The sequence below is a fragment of the Mixophyes fleayi genome, chromosome 7 (genome assembly GCF_038048845.1).
Source record: "Mixophyes fleayi isolate aMixFle1 chromosome 7, aMixFle1.hap1, whole genome shotgun sequence".
NCBI lineage: Eukaryota > Metazoa > Chordata > Amphibia > Anura > Limnodynastidae > Mixophyes > Mixophyes fleayi.
The window spans coordinates 129,098,830-129,117,115 of NC_134408.1; the positions used below are offsets into that span (position 1 = coordinate 129,098,830).

Sequence of the window (18,286 nt, forward strand, 5' to 3'; positions counted from 1 at the left end):
GGCAGTCTGCAATCTCTTTGCAACTATCAACATGTCTAAATAGTGGCGCTATATAAATAGCTGCAGATGATTATGATATCTACCCCATCAATTTGTATCCTGTCTATTTCTCCCTTTGTTTTTCTTTATTTCTGTCACCCTATTTAACTCACTGTGCCATTTGTGCTTTACCACTTTTTATTGTATGTTTAGTCCCATTTAGACTAGCTTTATATGTTTCTTAAAGCTTTATATGCTTTTTGTACAATTTGGTCCATCTGTAATTCATATATGCCGTTGCCTTAGCAGTTACAATTGCCACTTCCTTGGAGAACTATGCTCTTACTTTAGTTTTAGTTTTTACAGTCATATATGGTAGAAGTTCTGTTGCATTCCACTGTTCCTGCAGGATTCTATTTACATCAAGACCGACTGCCAGATCAACACCTTTTACAGAATCCCCTTGACAAGCTTCCTACAATCATTGGACTTGGGGGACCTCACTATTTCCATTGATGAGCTTCTTGGTGGATAGTACAACATGCCTCCTATGCTGGAATCACGACTTAAAGATCACTTACACTACTGGGATAGTTGTTGGGACATGTCTAGGATCCACAGTCCTTAGTATTCCTGATCCTACATTGGTGCCAAACTGTCCTCCTTCTAGGGGGGCTCTGGGGGATGTCAAAGGAGTATTTAACTATTCCACTGTATCAGTGTTTAGGGGAGCAAAGAATAAAATACAAATAAAAAACAAAGCTAAGCCTCTGCATGTTCAAAAGAGAATAGATTTCCCGCTTCCTCTGAGTCCCTATTTAATAGATAAAACAAATGGTTCTTCAATAAGATAACTTTCTTAGCTCACAAATCGCCAACTATATGTTCCTTGCTGCCGCCTCTGGCGAAGGGCCGTCAATAGCATCTGGCCACACCTGTTACCTTCAGAATTTTGGGGAAAAATAAGCTAAAGACTCCTTTAACTCCATTATGACACATTAGAGAATTTTGTTAGACAAATTTGTGAATTGCTATAAGATGCATCAAATTCCTGATGAGTAATATTTCCAGCTGCCATATTTGTAGCAAAAGGTCTCATTTCCTGCTCCCTTATTGCTTTCTCATGCTGACAATGCGTATTAGTCCCAATCTAATCTTTCCAATTGACACAGGGGGCCTGAGCCATTAAGGAGAGCAAAGCATAAAAAAGTAGTAACTCTGTACATGGGCAAAGCCATGTTGCATTGGAGGGGGAGGTAAATTTAAAATGTGGGGACAGATTTATAGTAGAGATGCTCAGGCTCGGTTCCCCGAGAACAGAACACACCCGAACTTAGCAGATCCGAGTACCTTCGTGCGTCCTCGGAATTGAAAACGAGGCAAAACGTTATTGTTACGTCGTTGGATCTTGGGAGTTTTGGATTCTAAAAGTACCGCCCTCCACAGTGATCCAGCGCCATTTCACAGAGGGACACACAAGGGGTAGCAGAGTTCTTGGCAGTCTCGTGCAGTTGGGCAGCGTCATAGGTAGAAAAGAAAGAGGATTGGTAGCAGTGTTCTTCAAAGTCTCCAGTGACATTCAGGAGAGCTCCATTGTTCCATCGCTGAAATAGAAATAATAGGTCTGGCAGGCTTGGTCTTCTATATCTGCAGTCCTTGTTTGAAAGTGTATGAAAATAATATTGTGACCTGTGAGGCGGTCAAAATTGACTGCAAATTACTTTAAATTAGTGTTATTGAGGTTAATAATAATGTAGGGGGGGGGGGAAGCAAAAATATGTGATTTTAGCAAAAACAAAAATAGGGATTTTAGAAGGGGGGGGGGGGGGGGACAAAAAAAACCAATTCGGGATCCAAAACAAAGACGCAACGTTAATCCAGATCCAAAACCAAAACCAGAACACGTCAGTGAACCTCTCTAATTTATGGTTGGGGTAGGGCATGTCCTAGATCAACTTTATATTTCAGTGTAAAAATAAAGCTATCAAGTATTTGTGCACTACATAAAAAAAACCAGCCCGTAGTTAATTTATGTACAAAATAATAAACTAATTTGCACCCCTTTAATTGTAATGTGGTTTGACCCAGAGAACATTTACATATTTTTTTTTACCTTCCTTTGCTTAATGACTCAGGCCCAGAAAGGGTTAATCACAATCATTATCTGCAAATTAGCTTAGGGCGGCATAAACCCTTAACCAGGAACTGAGGTTAATGATCTCTCCGTGTTTGGGTGCGTTTCCTCCAGAAAACGCACACGTGTGTGTGTGTGTGTGTGTGTGTGTGTTAGGGAATGTAGATTGTAAGCTCCAATGGGGCAGGTACTGATGCGATTGATACCATATCCTCCATACAGCACTGCGCAACAGGATTCAATTGAAAAATAATAATAATTGACCAACATTTAAATCAGTAGAAGAATTGTATCACTTTCCATTAAATAAATGGTGGATGCATAATATTCCTCCTAGTAAGAACAAATTTCAAAATTCTGGAACCATAACAAAAATGCCACCAACGGCGCTGGCCTTTATAAACAAATCTGCATCTTGGGAAGTAAAGTAGCAAAATGGAAAGATCCTTGGCTGCATACTTGCAGCTTCTGAAGCATCAAAAGAGTGCTGGAAATTGGTACCCTGGGACTTACAACCATACTTGCCAACTCTCCCGAAATGTCCGGGAGACTCCCGCATTTTGCGAGAGACTCCCGGGTGAGTGTGGCAATCTCCCGAATTCCGCCCACTTCACTAGGAAGTGCCCCACTTCCTAGTGAGTGGGCAGAATTAGCTCCCAATTCTGGCCCCGCTCCCCGCTGTCAAATGACGCGTTTTGCGTCATGACGTCACGGGGGCGGGTCCAAAATGATGCGCATTTTGGAGACCCGCCCCCGTCACGCCCACCTCCCATTACAGGCTCCCTAAAAACAAATATTCAAAGTTGGTAAGTATGCTTACAACCACTGGACAGATGGGATTTCTGAACTTTGAGACAAGTTTCAAGCTTGTCATGAAAAATTGATAACTACACATTTAATTTCTCCACATTCTGGAATTTTTATATTGTACAGGTCACATACCTTCCAACTGTCCAGGACAGTCCAAGTTCTAATTGATTATCCCAACGTTCCGACAGTCAGGAGTTTTGCTCTGACTACCGGTACTGTTGGGACTTGTTTCCTACCTGCATTAATGCAAGGGTGTTTTTAAGTTTTAGCGCCATTCTCTTGTTTCAGCATTGTCCTCTACCAATTAGAATGTAAGGACCCTCTCTACTCTTTGTTTTAATGCCTGCAAATTTGTTTTTCATTTTTTTAAATCTACCTTCTATGTTCCCGTTGTATGTATCTCCTGTTTTCCTTACTGTATGGCACTGTGGTACCGTACAAATCAATGATAATTATAATGAAGCAAATATTAATTTAAGTATTGACTGCTTTTGTCAACATAAACCTAAAATAAAACATTGATATAATCTGTTGTCGTTCACACAATGAATTGAGCAGAGTCCACATATAAAATTTAAAAATGTTTTCATTGATTTACAAATACATACACGAGTGGGTAAAAGGTTTCACAGTTGGCTGATGCATGTCCAAACAAGAGCTTTATGCAAATTAAATAAAAAAAAAATATTTCAGGAAGTGGAAATGCCGACACTTATCCTGTCGACAAAAAAATGTCGACAGGGTAAATGCCGACACATCCTTGCTGCCTGCACGGTAAAAATGTAGACATTGTGATTGTCAACAGGGGAAAGGTTATGTGAAGGCTTAATGTCAACCAGAGCACTGTCATAATATGCCACAGAACTCTAAATTTGTCCAAAATAGACTAACCTATATGGACCATCCAGGTGAGATGGCACATGTTAGAAAGACCATCAAGAGTCTAAAACATAGTCTTACGTGGCAGGTATAGGAAAATGTAGCCTGGGCACTTAATATGAATTTATTGGAGGGGGTAAAAACCGAAAATACATTGGTCGAAGAAACCGCACATGAAGTCTCACTTACAATTTACCATCTTCCATACAAAGTGAAAGAAGATCTTATGGTCTGATGAGAACAAGGTTGGATATTTGAGCCTCAACGCTTGGCACAAGCCTAATAATGTGCACCATCCCAACATCATGGTCCATACGGTTAAGCATGGTTGTGGGAGCATAATGCTATGGGGATGCTTTAGAACTTATTGCAGGAGGAGTTTAAATACAAACAAATTTAAAAATAAAAAAAAAACCCAGCCAAAATGCAGTCAAAGCCAGCCTTCAATCCCATAAAGAATCTGTGGAATTATTTGAAAATTACTTTTCCCAACAGTCCCCATGCACATGGGTCAAATTTGAGGAATGTGGCTTTATTTACAGCTAAATAAGCTTCTATAAAGTACTAAATAACAAACAGACACTAACTGATTGTGTGAGTATTCTCACAATGTTTATTTGTGATTTCTTTAAAATAAAAAAATAAAAAAAGATTTACAGTTGTTTTTTTATTTTTTATTTGAGATTACAGAATGTTTTGAGTTGGACGGGTAAGTATCCCGAAATATATCTACTTTACTAACACAAATGTAAGAAAATTAAAAGGTAAAAAATACCAAATGAGTAAATATGATTTTATAACCACTGTAAATTATTTAAAAAAAATAAATAAATAATAATAAAAAAAAAAAACAACACACACAAAATAATTCCTATTGTATATAATTCGAATAAGGAGGCTATTAACTACAAAACATTATAAACTTACCAAGAGGAACTAAAAGTTGATTTAATTCTTGTTACTTTAATTAATTTTGTGATCAAAAATACAATTCATTTGTCAGAAGTAATGCATCCACCAACGCAAGCTATAGATTGTTCAGAAAACATTTTTGTTTTAGGCAATACAATAACTAAAGGACACATATTTAGAGTTAGAAAACAGTTTAACTAGAATAGAAGTTGTGTTTTTGAATAAAATTTTTATGTAAAAAAAAAAAAATATACAATTGTGTAATCTAAAATTACTTTTACTTTACGAAATAATTTCAATAATGAAAAAAAATCCAGAAATCTATTCTGTAAAAAAATAAATAAACTTCAATAGATTTATTTGGGTTACAAAATAAATTTTTAGAAAAAAAACCTTTATTCTATTTAAGAGCATAAGCTTACGTTGGCACACATATATTGCCTTCCTTTAAACATTTTTAATTTGTAGCACAATAGAAAATTACATACATGTAACCATGTAAAAAGTATTGTGTACATGACTTCTTAAAGGAAACTAAAACAGAATGGGAACATCAAAAAGCTGTGAAGTGCTGCATTCTGTTTTCTGAAAAACCTCCGTAGACCAAAGACTCATTTTACATAGGGATCAATGGACACAAAGACTGACTGCAGTAACACAGCATGTGCCCGAAGCCTTAGGAATTATGGCATTTGATTTGTGTTTAAAAACGGAAATTTGAACACAAGTATAAACATAGAGGTTGTTAACTAGCAGTTTTTATTTGTGTATGGGAGATCATTGAGAATGCTCCATCCATCTCAAATCTTACTTTTAAATGCTGTGTTCTGCCCAGAAAATTTTACCAGTCGAGTGGCATTAAGAAGTAGCCGGGTGGGGGCAGTTGTAATAATATTGAAAACATTTTGGAGGTTATTGCCCACACCTGCCATGACTTGTCAGGATAGTGGTCAGTGGTCTAACACACACTGCTGGCTGTATTCTAACACAGTGTCTGTTCTAATAGGAGAAACAATGGTTTATTCTATTATAATAGGATTCTATTGGGCTCCAAGAGTTGGGTGACAAGTAAGAACAGCTGGGTGGAACACCCGGGAAATAGGTGCTGGGGAGAACACTGAAATGGATTGAAGGTAGTAGGTCTAAAAAAATGTAGCAATACACACAAACACAGATATAGCACTGCAGTGTGTATGCCGATATTGGAAGCTATGCGTTCCGTAGTCAAATTCATTTATATGCGTTGAACTAGTAAACAAAAGTAAACAAATGTATTTTAAAATCATAGAAAACATGGAAGACATTTTTAAGCATCCTTATATTTACGATATGATCAAAACTCAATGGGATAGATTTACTAAAGATTCTAAAGAGAAAAATAGAAGATGTTGTCCATAGCAACCAATCAAATTCTACCTATCATTTCTAGAATGTACTTGATAAGGCCTGGCCAACCTGTGGCTCTCCAGGTGTTGTGAAACTACAAGCCCCAGCATGCTTTGCCAGTAGATAGTATTAAAGTAATTCTATCGTTTTTAAATAAGCATTACATAAGCGATTTGTGTTTCCAAAGCACAAAGTAATTTATTTTAGCAGATCAAAAATTTAGCAGTTCAATACATAATTATAATACAGTACAGCCAATACCAAAAGGTACATACATACTGCTGCGCTCGCTTGCGCTAGCTGCGCTCCCACTGGTACCAGCGTGCCGTACTTCACTCCAGAATACTGTGGTCAGAAAAGACTGAGGCCAGTGCCAGTTAGAGCTGTATTATATACACTCAGTGTTACAGTGAAAACAATGCAGATGGCGTGGCTTGCTTCTATTGGTCCAGGTATCAGGAAGGTCCAGAGTGCTCCAGGTCATAGGCCAATTCAAACCAAAATATCCAAAGGTGGGGGTCATCTCTCCAGGGGTTGTGCTCTGACTTTCCAGCCAAGAATCCAGTTACAACTAGTCTATTAGCATTTTATAGTCAGTATTTCTTTAAACATTTATTCCCTAACATCGCTAACTAGAGTATGCAATGTCCAATCTCTTTAGCGAAGGAACCGGGCAACAGCTGATGAATAGGGGATTAAAATGATACCAGACATGACACGTTTCCTGTAAAGAACCTTAAATAACACTAAAAAGTGTACATATAATCATAATATATAAACTAATAATAAACTAAATACTATCTGCTCACAAATCACTGTGGAATGGAATCAATATAAATATGAAATATATAAATAACTAAATGTTGTAGTGCGAGTGTGTGCGTGCGTATTTTACCGCGTGATCGCGCCATGCCACGTGTAGCGTGGCATACTGAGTGCAATCGCACGATAAAACAATATTAACCAATATACTTTCGTTCATCCAGTTATACGACTTCGACAATAGCCAGACAATAGCTAGCAGGGCATGCTAGGACTTGTAGTTTCACAACACCTGGAGAGCCAATAGGTTGGCCAGGCCTGTAGTAGATAAATGATAGCAACCAATTACAGTATATTATTTATCTAGTACATTCTAGAAAATGATAGGTAGAATCTGATTGGTAGCTATGGGAAACACCTCCACTTTTCTTTGTTTAGAAGTTTAAGTGAATCTACCCTTATTTATCTGTATTATTTAGAGACCCTGAAAAATGAATGCGGTTTATAAAATTGTGATCGTCACAAAGACTTGGCAGCAACTGTACCAATCATTAAGTGCAGTCACTGATGCAATGATATGTTCACAGGGTAAACAATAGTAGAGGTACATAATAGTATTCGTGTATGTCTAGCAACAGTCGTCATGTACGTTGCCATAAAACAGTGTCAATATTAGCGTAAAATATTTTTTCGCCAACACCACTATTGAATGCACAAAACAACTTAGAAAAATGATGTAATATTAATATGGTCCAACAATGAATAAACACAAAGACAGACCTTGAGACTTCGAGAACTGTGCAAACCTTGTTTTTATAATTACGGTAGGTTTTGTTGTTTCTTTTTTTTTTATTCTGTTTTTGGACAGATAAGGCAAGCTATATTTATATACTCATATGTAGATGCTTTTCTCCAAGAAATTGCTGGCTTATTATGCAGAGACTAAGACTATCTGCATGAGCCAAGCTGTAGCTGAAGCCAAATGCTGCTTTGTGATTGGCAGGCTGCCACTAAGCTCCTTAGAGAGTAAACCGCCTCGCATTTATAGAAATATTGCTTTGTACATTACATGTTCCATGTGAAAGAACAACCTACAGCCCTCTGAACAGTTTTATCCACTATCTAATTAATATCCCACTGCAGAGATTAAGATTTTCATATACACAAAACACCACCTTTGACAATAACTAGTCAGCATGCCTTTGTGAGCTAAGGCAGAATTTCAAGGGTATACAAAATAAATAATTTTAAAAAAAGGAGGCTATTGACTTTTGGGCAACCCTTAATTCAGTTAAGTCCCCTCCTCATTGGTTGGGGGTCACACCATGAACATTGCTAATACCCATTTCATGAGCCATTTCCAGTCCCTTTATTCCGCATTCTCTACTATTGATAGAAAGTGTAAGTTGCCAAACTATTGGGTATCCATGGGGTTAGGTGCTACGTTTGCCCCCTTCCAAGACCCTAGTCAAAAGAGCAGAGCACTGGTCTCTTCTGAGCATGCGCTGGTACGGGACACGCACGCTTAGAAAATGGAACACTTCTCTTTTTACAACAGAGCAGGGGACCAACGATGCATCGTCAGTACCTTCACCCAAATTTTGCTATAGGGCCGATGATGCACTATTCAGCTTCAGAATGTAATAAATAATTTCTCATGTCCAGTTATTAACCACATTAGTGAAAGTGAAAAAAGTGCCAAAGAGTGACCATCCCCTTTTCACAAACACATCCAAAATTATCTGTGTCTTAGTTTTAAGCACTGCATTAAAAAAAAAAAAAAAAGATATGAAACATTGTCTGTGTCAAATTCTTTGTATCAACTATTTCTATTTATTATTAAATATTGTTTAAGCCCACACAATTGTTGCCTCCAAGCGTATCGGTCAGTGGTTCCCAAACTGTGTGCCGCGGCTTCCTGGGGTGCCACGGACAAGTGCCAGTGGTAAGAAAGTCGGGGGACTCCTTGGTAATTATTTTGGCTTAGGGGTGTCTTGAATAAATAAATGAACTTTTACATGTTGTTCATCTCATTGGGTTTCCTTTCAGAATTTTCCAATCTGCATTCTCCAATACTACACCAATTGTTACGAACACAACAGAAACCAAAACCCCACATACGTGTAAAATGACTAGAGCTGGATGGGTTGACGCTATCACTGCTGTCTGCACTTTCGCTGCTGGAAACGTCGTCATCAGATTCCTGGACAGAAGAACAGGGTGAGGATCCATCGACTTCTTCAAACTTCCTCTTTAAAATTCCACTCATAGCTGCAGCACTATCACATCTACCTGAAAACAGAGAGAACGCAGGTCATGGTTTACCATCATTATATATTTGGCAAACTCAATCATACGTTTTTAACTGTTGTAATCAAAAGTAGTTCATGATAAAAATAAAATCTATAATAAAAAAAAAAAAAAAAAAAGGGAATATATATAGCTGCTCAAAAGTAAATACAACGTTGAACACCATAACACTTCATTAGTCTAAACTACCCAAAAACTACCCTGATTGGTTTCTATGGGTTACAGCACATGTATTCACACTGCACCATGTTTATAAATGAACACCAATAAGTTAGTGCGATAATTGTGAATTGACATAATTTGCAGGTTTAGCAGCAGAATATTATGAATTCAACTGTCGTTTCTCTTACTCAGTTTCCACACTGTAAGGGGTGACTCCTATGCATCAACATCCCCATTTAGACAAATAGTTACATCCCAAATGCACTCAAATCACGCTTAGAGCTGCCCAAGTCTAAGACAGAACACACTGCTTTTGTTCACCAAATATCATGACAATCCCAGTAGAGAGGGAGATGAGAATTGGGACTGTTTGGCAGGTATATATACGTACCATTGTTTAGTTACACTATATATTTAATTATTCTTTGGGATTTACTTCTAATTTAAGAATCTTGTCTAAGTCATTAAAAAAAACAACATCAATTTTCAAAGTGCGCATTTGAAAGCGATATATGGACCCTATATACGGACTTATGTCAGTTCTACAGTCTCAGGTCTGGCCTGCACGATGATGCCATTATGACTTTCCACAAAGTAGTCTGCGCTACATATACTTTATGCTGTTAATATAGAGGGTTATGGGTCTAATTCAGCAAAATTGGTATGTGGGGTGAATTTGGACCCAGCACAGGCTGTGCCTTAAGCTTACTTCTTAAAGTCTCAGGTAATATAAGGAGATGGAAACACAAGTGGCAGGTGGATTCGGCAGCAGTAGGACTTCCTTCGCCAAACGTGAATCGATCACATGACGTCTCTCCATGTCCCCATGCCAATTGTGTTAAACGAGACGACACAGCCAGGGTTTTCCTATCCCCATCACAGGTAATAAATATGATATATCTCATATTTCAAAATTGTGCTATAAGAAGGCTATATGCATGCTAAAGTTGATTATATATTCCAGAACATGGAAAAGACCCTACCCCACTCTTTAGAGACTACAACATGACCTTCATACCAATGAAGCATGGTGATTACAGAGCAACTGCATGAACGAAAACTCATTTGCCTCTAACCCTGCCACGCTGCCCTTATTAAAAGATGCATCCAACAATAGACTAGAAATATAGTGGAAGATGCATTTTGTTTTTATGAATATTTTCTTTTTCGAAGTCTATCCAGTTTGATATTAAAATTACAAAGATCTTTTCCTAGTACCTTCAATACCCATCAATTATAATCTCAGAGAAACGGTTTTCTATTGTAAATTTTTAATGTCACTGCCACCCCAATGATCACACAGGTGTATCCCAACATTTATCCAAGTCAAAATCAGGACAAAATAAACTCAGCCCCCAATTCAAGCAATCTAATTTAAAACAGAGCTACTGTGAAATGTCAAGTTGCAGAGATCAATGTTTTTTCTCCCTTTATACTTCATATCTGAACATTCCAATTTTGAAGGTAGTGGCTCTATCTACATGTCATACAGCAGGCAGAAAACATAATAGTTTTAAAACATGCGCGTTACCAGAGTCCTTATATGAAGTCAGCATTTGGGTTTTGTTACAGCAAGAAAAAAAGTCACTTTAACCTATGATTATAAAAATCAATGAAATAAATATGAAATGACCTTCTAGATTCAAAGTGAAGAAGAGCAGTTCTTCACTTCACATGTCATCCTATCCCTAAGGTGCCCTTCAATTTTAGAAGGCCCTTTCAAATATTAGAACAGAACAGAGTGAAATACAACTGCTATTGTATGTCGATAACAATCTTAATTTAAAACAACACTGAGGAATGTGAGACGTCTTGTAGACCAAACATAATATGTTTCATTAAACCAGAGATACAGAGTCCAGATATTTTTAGATATCGTTTTGTTTGCTATGACCACTCAATATTTTAATAAAAATGTTTTAATAGTTTTAAACCTAAATTGGCTGGTACAGTCTTTTTTTTTTTTTTTTTAAATAGTTCATCTCATCCATATACTATGATTGTCAAAATAAGTAAACCCAATGAAGCCTGGTACATGATGCAACTGCAATGTCCTGGTTCCCTAAATTGAGCAGTAAGGGGTAGCAGTTAGAAACATTCTGTGAGTAACTAACCAATGTTTAACAGTCTGTCCATCTGGAATTTTGGATTAAGAACCTGACTAGAGTTCTATGAAGTTCAATAAAGTTCATCTATGGAACACAAGAATAGCCAATCAAAACTGTTTTCTCGTGCTTCAGCCAATCATAGGCAAGTGGCTCTGTCCATGAATAACCAGACCAATTCATCGATTACCAATGCAGCTCCACTATCTGAGTTTTTAATTGTCCCCGTTTGGAATATTGTTGGATTACTACAGAAGAAACAGGTAAGAGAGACTGAGCTACAGCTGATTGACTAAAGAGGTACAGAAGTAGGTGTAATGGAAAGGTACCCCCCTACCACCTACAAGCATAGAACAAATTACAAGCATATCTTTATTACAACAACAACAAAGAAAAACATATTAGAGTGTGACACTAGAAAGTGTTTTTGAATTGTAGGAATTGAGAACTACTTGAGAACTATTTTTTCTATGAAAAGAATTCTGGAATGAGTAATGACCCACGTTTTTATCCCCCAATACAGTAAGACACACTCATGAGATTAATCAAAAGGGATTTTATCAGTACGCTAACAATTTTTTAAATTGTATTAGCCCAGCTCTATTGAATACTCATTATTCACTCAACACTGGCTAATGCAATTGGAAAGTAAGTGGGGAAATCATGGATAGACACCAAACTCAAGAAAAGAAATGAATGCATAAATAAATAATATTTTACAATTTATATGATAATTTGATCAGTAGACGTTCTATTAGAGGGAATATTCCATTGGAATATTTTGTTGGCAATACATTTTTAATTAACGCAGAGTAAAGGGATTTATATGGAGCAACTTTGAATGCAGAACCTGGTTTCATTAGTTTTGATAAACAAGTAACACAGTAAAGCTGGTCACTTCTTCAGCTATCCACCCTCCATTAAGTTTGTCTACAGATGTCACCTATGGCTATTTCACGACACCTAATAAGCTGATGCTTGAGTTTATTTACATACCCAGAGCTGGTATCTCATTGACATATTAACCATCTACGCCAGCCACATTTCCACAATCTAGTATTTATTTTGTCTTGTTTGGAGCAGATGATTCATTGAACACATCACAGCTTGTGCATACAAGAAAATCATTCTGTGCATTCAGTTCCTGCAAATAAATGGACTAAAAAAAAAAAAAAAAAAAAAAAAAGAGTGAATATATTCCTTCTGTGATAAAGCAGATGTGTGATGTCCTGGAGGGAAACACTCGCTAACGTATGGCCAACCTTCTGGATGGTCTCCTTTCTTCCCATGGGCAGCGCACAAAGTGCTTTTGTCCAATGTTTATGGTTCGGTGTCTTTCAGATGTTCTCACCATTGGGCTTTTCAGCATTTTGTAGGTTATAAAATCAGTCTAAATTAATTTATATGAGATAAAATCACCTCCTGCTGTACATTATAATGAGATTGCAGGTTAACAAGACATGTGTGACTACATAAAAGGCGTGAGGTCAAAGGTTATTATACAGGTGATGGAAATCCGGGGTGACTTCAAATATCCATAATAATTCACATTATCAGATGTGTTAATCCTTATAATGAATGACAACTTTACACATATGTTATAAACCCCTATATTAGGATCCAGCTAAGACAGGAAGGGGGGGGGGGCAATATAAAACTTGGACAAGTTAAAATTCAAATCGATTAGGAATCAGAGTAACCTCACAAATAATATATGGCGGTTGTGTATCAAAATAAAGTATGTGTCTTCGTATACTTTAATGCAGGATGCTTATTTTTCTGTCATGTCCTATGAAATATTTGTCTAAATAGGCCACGCAAGTGTGCTGCCACTCTTACCCTGGGCAAACAGTGGCAAAGTGCAATAAGAAAACAAAATTGACAAAATGAAGGTAGCTGTAAAATACTGAAGAAGAGGTAATGGAGCTCTCCCTGACAACAATCATCATGCAAAATTCACTCAGATAAGAGTTAAAAGACAACTGTGAGACAGGTGGAGATTTCGTCTTTGAGCTTTGTCAGCTTCTGAGGGACGGTTTTCCGTCAGCTCCAGGGAATAGTATATTGTTGGCCAGAGCCAGGTGTATGTTGATACCAAACCTATGAATTACTGCCAGAGGCAGAGATTTGACGTCAATTAAAAAAAAAAAAAAAAAAAATCAATGGTAGTTTCCTCCGAATAGTCCAGTATAACAAATTGGAGAAAGTAAAACAGACACTTAGGACTCTACACAAAATCTTTGGAGTGGATACAAGACAAGAATCTTAAACATTATTTAGACAGAAAATCACCACCTGGTCTTTGTCTCATGAAAATGTCTGACCATGTCATGGCGTAATAAAATGCTAACCACTCAACCACCATACGAAGGCGAGTAGGCGACAGGATGCAAAAAGCCTCAAGCAACATACTGAATGTGTTCAGGGAACAAGGGCTAGACATTAATGAGGCTAGAATGTTCCACCATCTGTCTTGCCACGTCTATAGAACACAATGACACATGATGTTTGCAGTTACGTTTTAGGATAGCGTACACACATACAATCCAATCAAGGAAGAGAGAGACAAGCACTGTGTTCTGTGCTGTGGTAGCAGCCATAGAAGTGGGACTGTGTCTCAGGAGGAGCACCAGAAACATGGGGATAGAAATAAACGCATTTTATTAAAGATCAATTATAATTAAAAAATAGTTAGCGAGGCCAGGCTTAGAAGAATGGAGGACCAGTGTCAGAGGCAAGTTGAAGCACCCAATGCCCAGTGTAATTAAGATGCATAAAAGCAATGCAATTCATTAAAAATCAGGCTCTTTATTCCTTGCGTCCTCCTCCCGTCACCTTCCTGTTGCTTCCGGCACTCCAGCTTCATTTCTCAACCTCGACCCTGGGCTCTGGTCTCGGTCTGCTCCCCTCCTTTCCCCTCCATTACTGGTTCTGGTCCTGCTAGTTGCACCCCCACTCCTAGGACCAGACCCATCCTACTTTAGTCCACTCCCCACCTCTCTTCCTTCCCCTTTCTGGCTTCCAAGCGTTCTTTTTTCTCTCATACCTCTCTGCCTGGTCTAGCTGTCCTCGGCCGGGTTGTCAATTCAATTGCACTTTGCATAAAGCAAAGTGCAAAAAAACAGTAATAATAAAAAACTGGTTCTAGCAAACAAAATAATTAGGGGGAAGGTCAGCAAGGTCATGCTGCATGTGACACTCCTTATGATCAACCCACTAAACAGAAGCCATTTCATTGAAATGATGCTTTTCTTGAATTAAACTTTCAGTTGTCAATTATTTTTGCTGCCATTGATTTTCAAGGCACCACAGTGCTTCCCAGTGCCAGGTATTGGAGAAAACAGGGTATACTTAAAACACAGACATACAATGGTCAGCAAGATAATTGCTGTGAAAAATAATTGATGCGGAAAAAAAGGAAGAGGGGGCACAGCACATGACAGAGCTGCCAATCTAGTAAGAAAAGGGAAAAGCTGAGACAAGAGAAGCAAGTGTGGGAGTAGTATAGGTGGAAGAAGTGTAAGTTCTAATAATAGAGATGGGGTTTAAGAAAGCATTGAAAGATTTGAATGCTGGGGGAGAGTCTGGTAGGAAATAAGCGGGTAGCAGTACAGAAGGCAATGGTGAAAAAGGGCCATTAGAGACAAAGCGAGACTTAGATCAGAGATGAGGTTTCAGATGTTTTTAGGCGTGGTGTTGGTGAGGATTTTTTATGTGAGGCTAAGTAATATGAATTGCATTCTGGAGGATATGGGAAGTCATTGTTGGGGGGGTGGTATTTACAGAGTGGTGTAGCAGGTATGTAGTGGCGAGAGAGAAAAAGCAGCGTTGCCATTGCATATAAACTGAATTTAAGCGTATAAAGCTTGATGAGGGAATGCCAGGTAGAAGGAGGTTGCAATAGTTGAGGCGGGAGATGAAGGAATGGTTGAGCGTTTTGGATGCATCTTGGGTTAGAAATGGCCTATTTTACCAAAAAGGTGGTGGACACAGGATTAGATGTGAGAAGTAAAGCAAAGAGCAGAGTCACGAGAGACACCAAGGCCGTGGGATTGGGAGCCGTAGGGAATCGTGGTGTTGTTAAACGTTGAGAGAGTCTCTGGGAGGAGAAAAGATACGTTTTGGAGATGTCAGAAAGACAGGTGGTCACATTAGATAGTAGAGGAGAGGTCAGGGGAGGAAATGTAGATTTGAACGTCATCAGCATAGAGACGATACTGGAGGCTCAAGGAGCAAATTAGTTCACCAGGAGATGTGTACAGTGATAAAAATAAGATAGTGGGAGTGGCGATGAGGATGACCCAGAGACGCTGTAGGAGCAGCTGTATAAATAGGAAGTGAATCAGGAAAGAACAGTATCACAAAGGCAAATGGAATTAAGGGTGTGCAGGAGAAGAAGGCGATCGATAGTGCAAAAGCCGCAGAGAGGTCCAGGAGGATGAGTATGGAGAAGTAACTCTTGGGGGTATATTTACTAAACTCCGGATTTTAAAAAAGTGGAGCTGTGCCTATAGCAACCAATCAGATTCTAGCTGTCATTTTGTAGAGTGCACTAAATAAATGACAGCTAGAATCTGATTGGTTGCTATAGGCAATATCTCCACTTTTTTTTTTTTAAACCTGCAGTTTAATAAATAAACCCCTTAGATTTTGCTATAAGCAGGACACTGATCACCTTTGTGATGGCATTTATACGTTTCATAATAAAAATGTATTTTAATCCACCTACAGATTTTCCACAGACAAAATCAACTGTGCACATTTTGTTTCTATATGCAAGTGCATAAATACAGAATACAAAGACACACAGACACACACACACACTGGTTGAAGTAGATTGGTATACAGTGATATGTTAAGCTGTCACTTCTCCTACTGCTTTGACTGCAAGACTATGAAATTCCACCCACTACATTTTACATACCGTTGCTTCTAAATTTCTACCTAGACCACTGTATGTATTTTTTTTTTTTAATGAAAGGAAGGGACGAAAACAAGAACAGCTTCATAAATTATATTGAATCAGGAAATCTTGTAAAACCGCTGAAACAGATGACACATGACACGCTCTAGCTAAAGCGGGCCTGATTACAACACGTTTTACAAGATTATACACAGTGTTTTAACATATTAGTCCAGTACCTTTATTGGCAATAAATTGATGGCCATTGGGGCCAGTATAATATGGCTAACCAGTCCTGGTATTATTTGCATGGCTTTTTTTGTGCCATAGTTGCACCAGTACCAGTTTTGTATTGTATGTCTGTGTCAATCATTACTTTTTCAACCGCCTAATATGTGCTTCTTTTACACATATACAGTAATGGAAATAAAGGGAAGAGGCCTACTTTATAACGCATGAATCTACTCTACTGTTCATCAGCATGGTGATGCTATACCAATGCCATATTTTGATTGTTAGGCAGTGTCATGCATGACAACAAATAACATTTATTTATAATGGGGCAGTAAACAAATGTGGCCTGCAGACAGACCTCACCCGGACATATACAGAAATAGCACCCACATTTTACCAACCACAAGAACAGCAAACCATGTTTAAGAGATGCTCTGTTCGCAAGTTATTGATTGGTAACAATAAGTGTTTAAAAATACTCTATGACAAGGTGAACACTAGTGGTAATGTTCCATTGAAGTGGATTTAATTTTGCTTTGGCATTGCTAGCAGAATGGCATTAAGAGAATAACTTGCACTCAATGTTAGCATGTCTACCCCATAGGGCACAGTCAAGAAACAAAATGCTAATGTGTCTTGAGCCAATAGAGTTGATGGCATCCCTGCAATCTTAATGCAATGTAAACACTGAACGCTGTAGTTGGCGATTATTGGCTTTGGCAGAGGTTGGCAGGAGAGGTTTCAAAAAGAGGGGATGCATTTGGTCCGTAGAATCTCCAAACGGTTTTGTTTTTTTAAAACCTCTCCCATCCATAGCTGGGAGCAACTGACATTCCTCCTTACCACCCCCCCCCCCCCCCCCAAAAAAAAAACCCCATAACATAACAGGATAACCCCGGAACCCCAATAGTTCAAGATATACTTACCTCCAAGGGCTTCAAATCCTTGGTGCATTATGATAAGAGTTAAAATATAATAGATGCTGAATCATATGCCTTGACTGAAGCTTAATGGATGTCCTCTAAGGCATATTTATAATAAGAACCATTTAGATTACACATTCACTCTTAATAAAAATCCCCATGAAAATGTGTTAATCAATGGGCAATTTTTAAACATACCATTAATCATTTCTATTTACTAATAATTAGTTTACCTATATCAGGTTTGCTCGTCCCATATTTTTCTCAACTGCTTTATTTCACAAACATGCAGTCTTTTGTTTTTGCTTTTAGTAATAAAAGAAGGTAGATAAGGAATATACAATATAAATGCATGTTATAGGCTTGCAGCATGGGGAATATTTAGAAGTCCTATGCACAGTAATGGCTTAATTTAAAATTAGTGTGTGCATATTTTTTTTTTCTTTGTTCACCTATGACACAGGGAACAGGATTAATCCGTTCATCATTTAACTCACTGCACTTGTTCTAGGTCATAAAATAGTTAACTATGCCCTTTTGCCTAATTAGCAAGGAAGCTTTTCAGAAGTTACCCATTATATTCACTGGCACATTGAAGGTAATCATGTGGGTTTTTGGACAATATCTGATTTCGATCACAGTAGGAGCTTAGCCCTGTAGATGAACCAAGGCATTTCAGTGCTGAGTATTCAATGGGCACACAACAGAGAGAGATTAATTGACAGATAACACAAGCTGCCCAATGTTCAGTTCTACCAATAAACAAAGTATAAAAAAAAATAATAGT

General features: G+C 38.0%; 1 protein-coding gene across 3 annotated transcripts in view; it reads right to left on the reverse strand.

The window, feature by feature from the left end:
* CSRNP3 (cysteine and serine rich nuclear protein 3) overlaps positions 1-18,286 on the reverse strand; it is a 104,913-nt gene that overhangs the window by 21,672 nt on the left and 64,955 nt on the right. For 2 of the 3 annotated variants that reach the window (XM_075180729.1, XM_075180728.1), the window contains exon 2: positions 8,984-9,154. In XM_075180729.1, the coding sequence (XP_075036830.1) occupies positions 8,984-9,131 (148 nt within the window). In that variant the 5' untranslated portion in view covers positions 9,132-9,154. The remainder of the gene's footprint in view (positions 1-8,983; positions 9,155-18,286) is intronic. The other variant, XM_075180730.1, reaches the window with a different exon arrangement.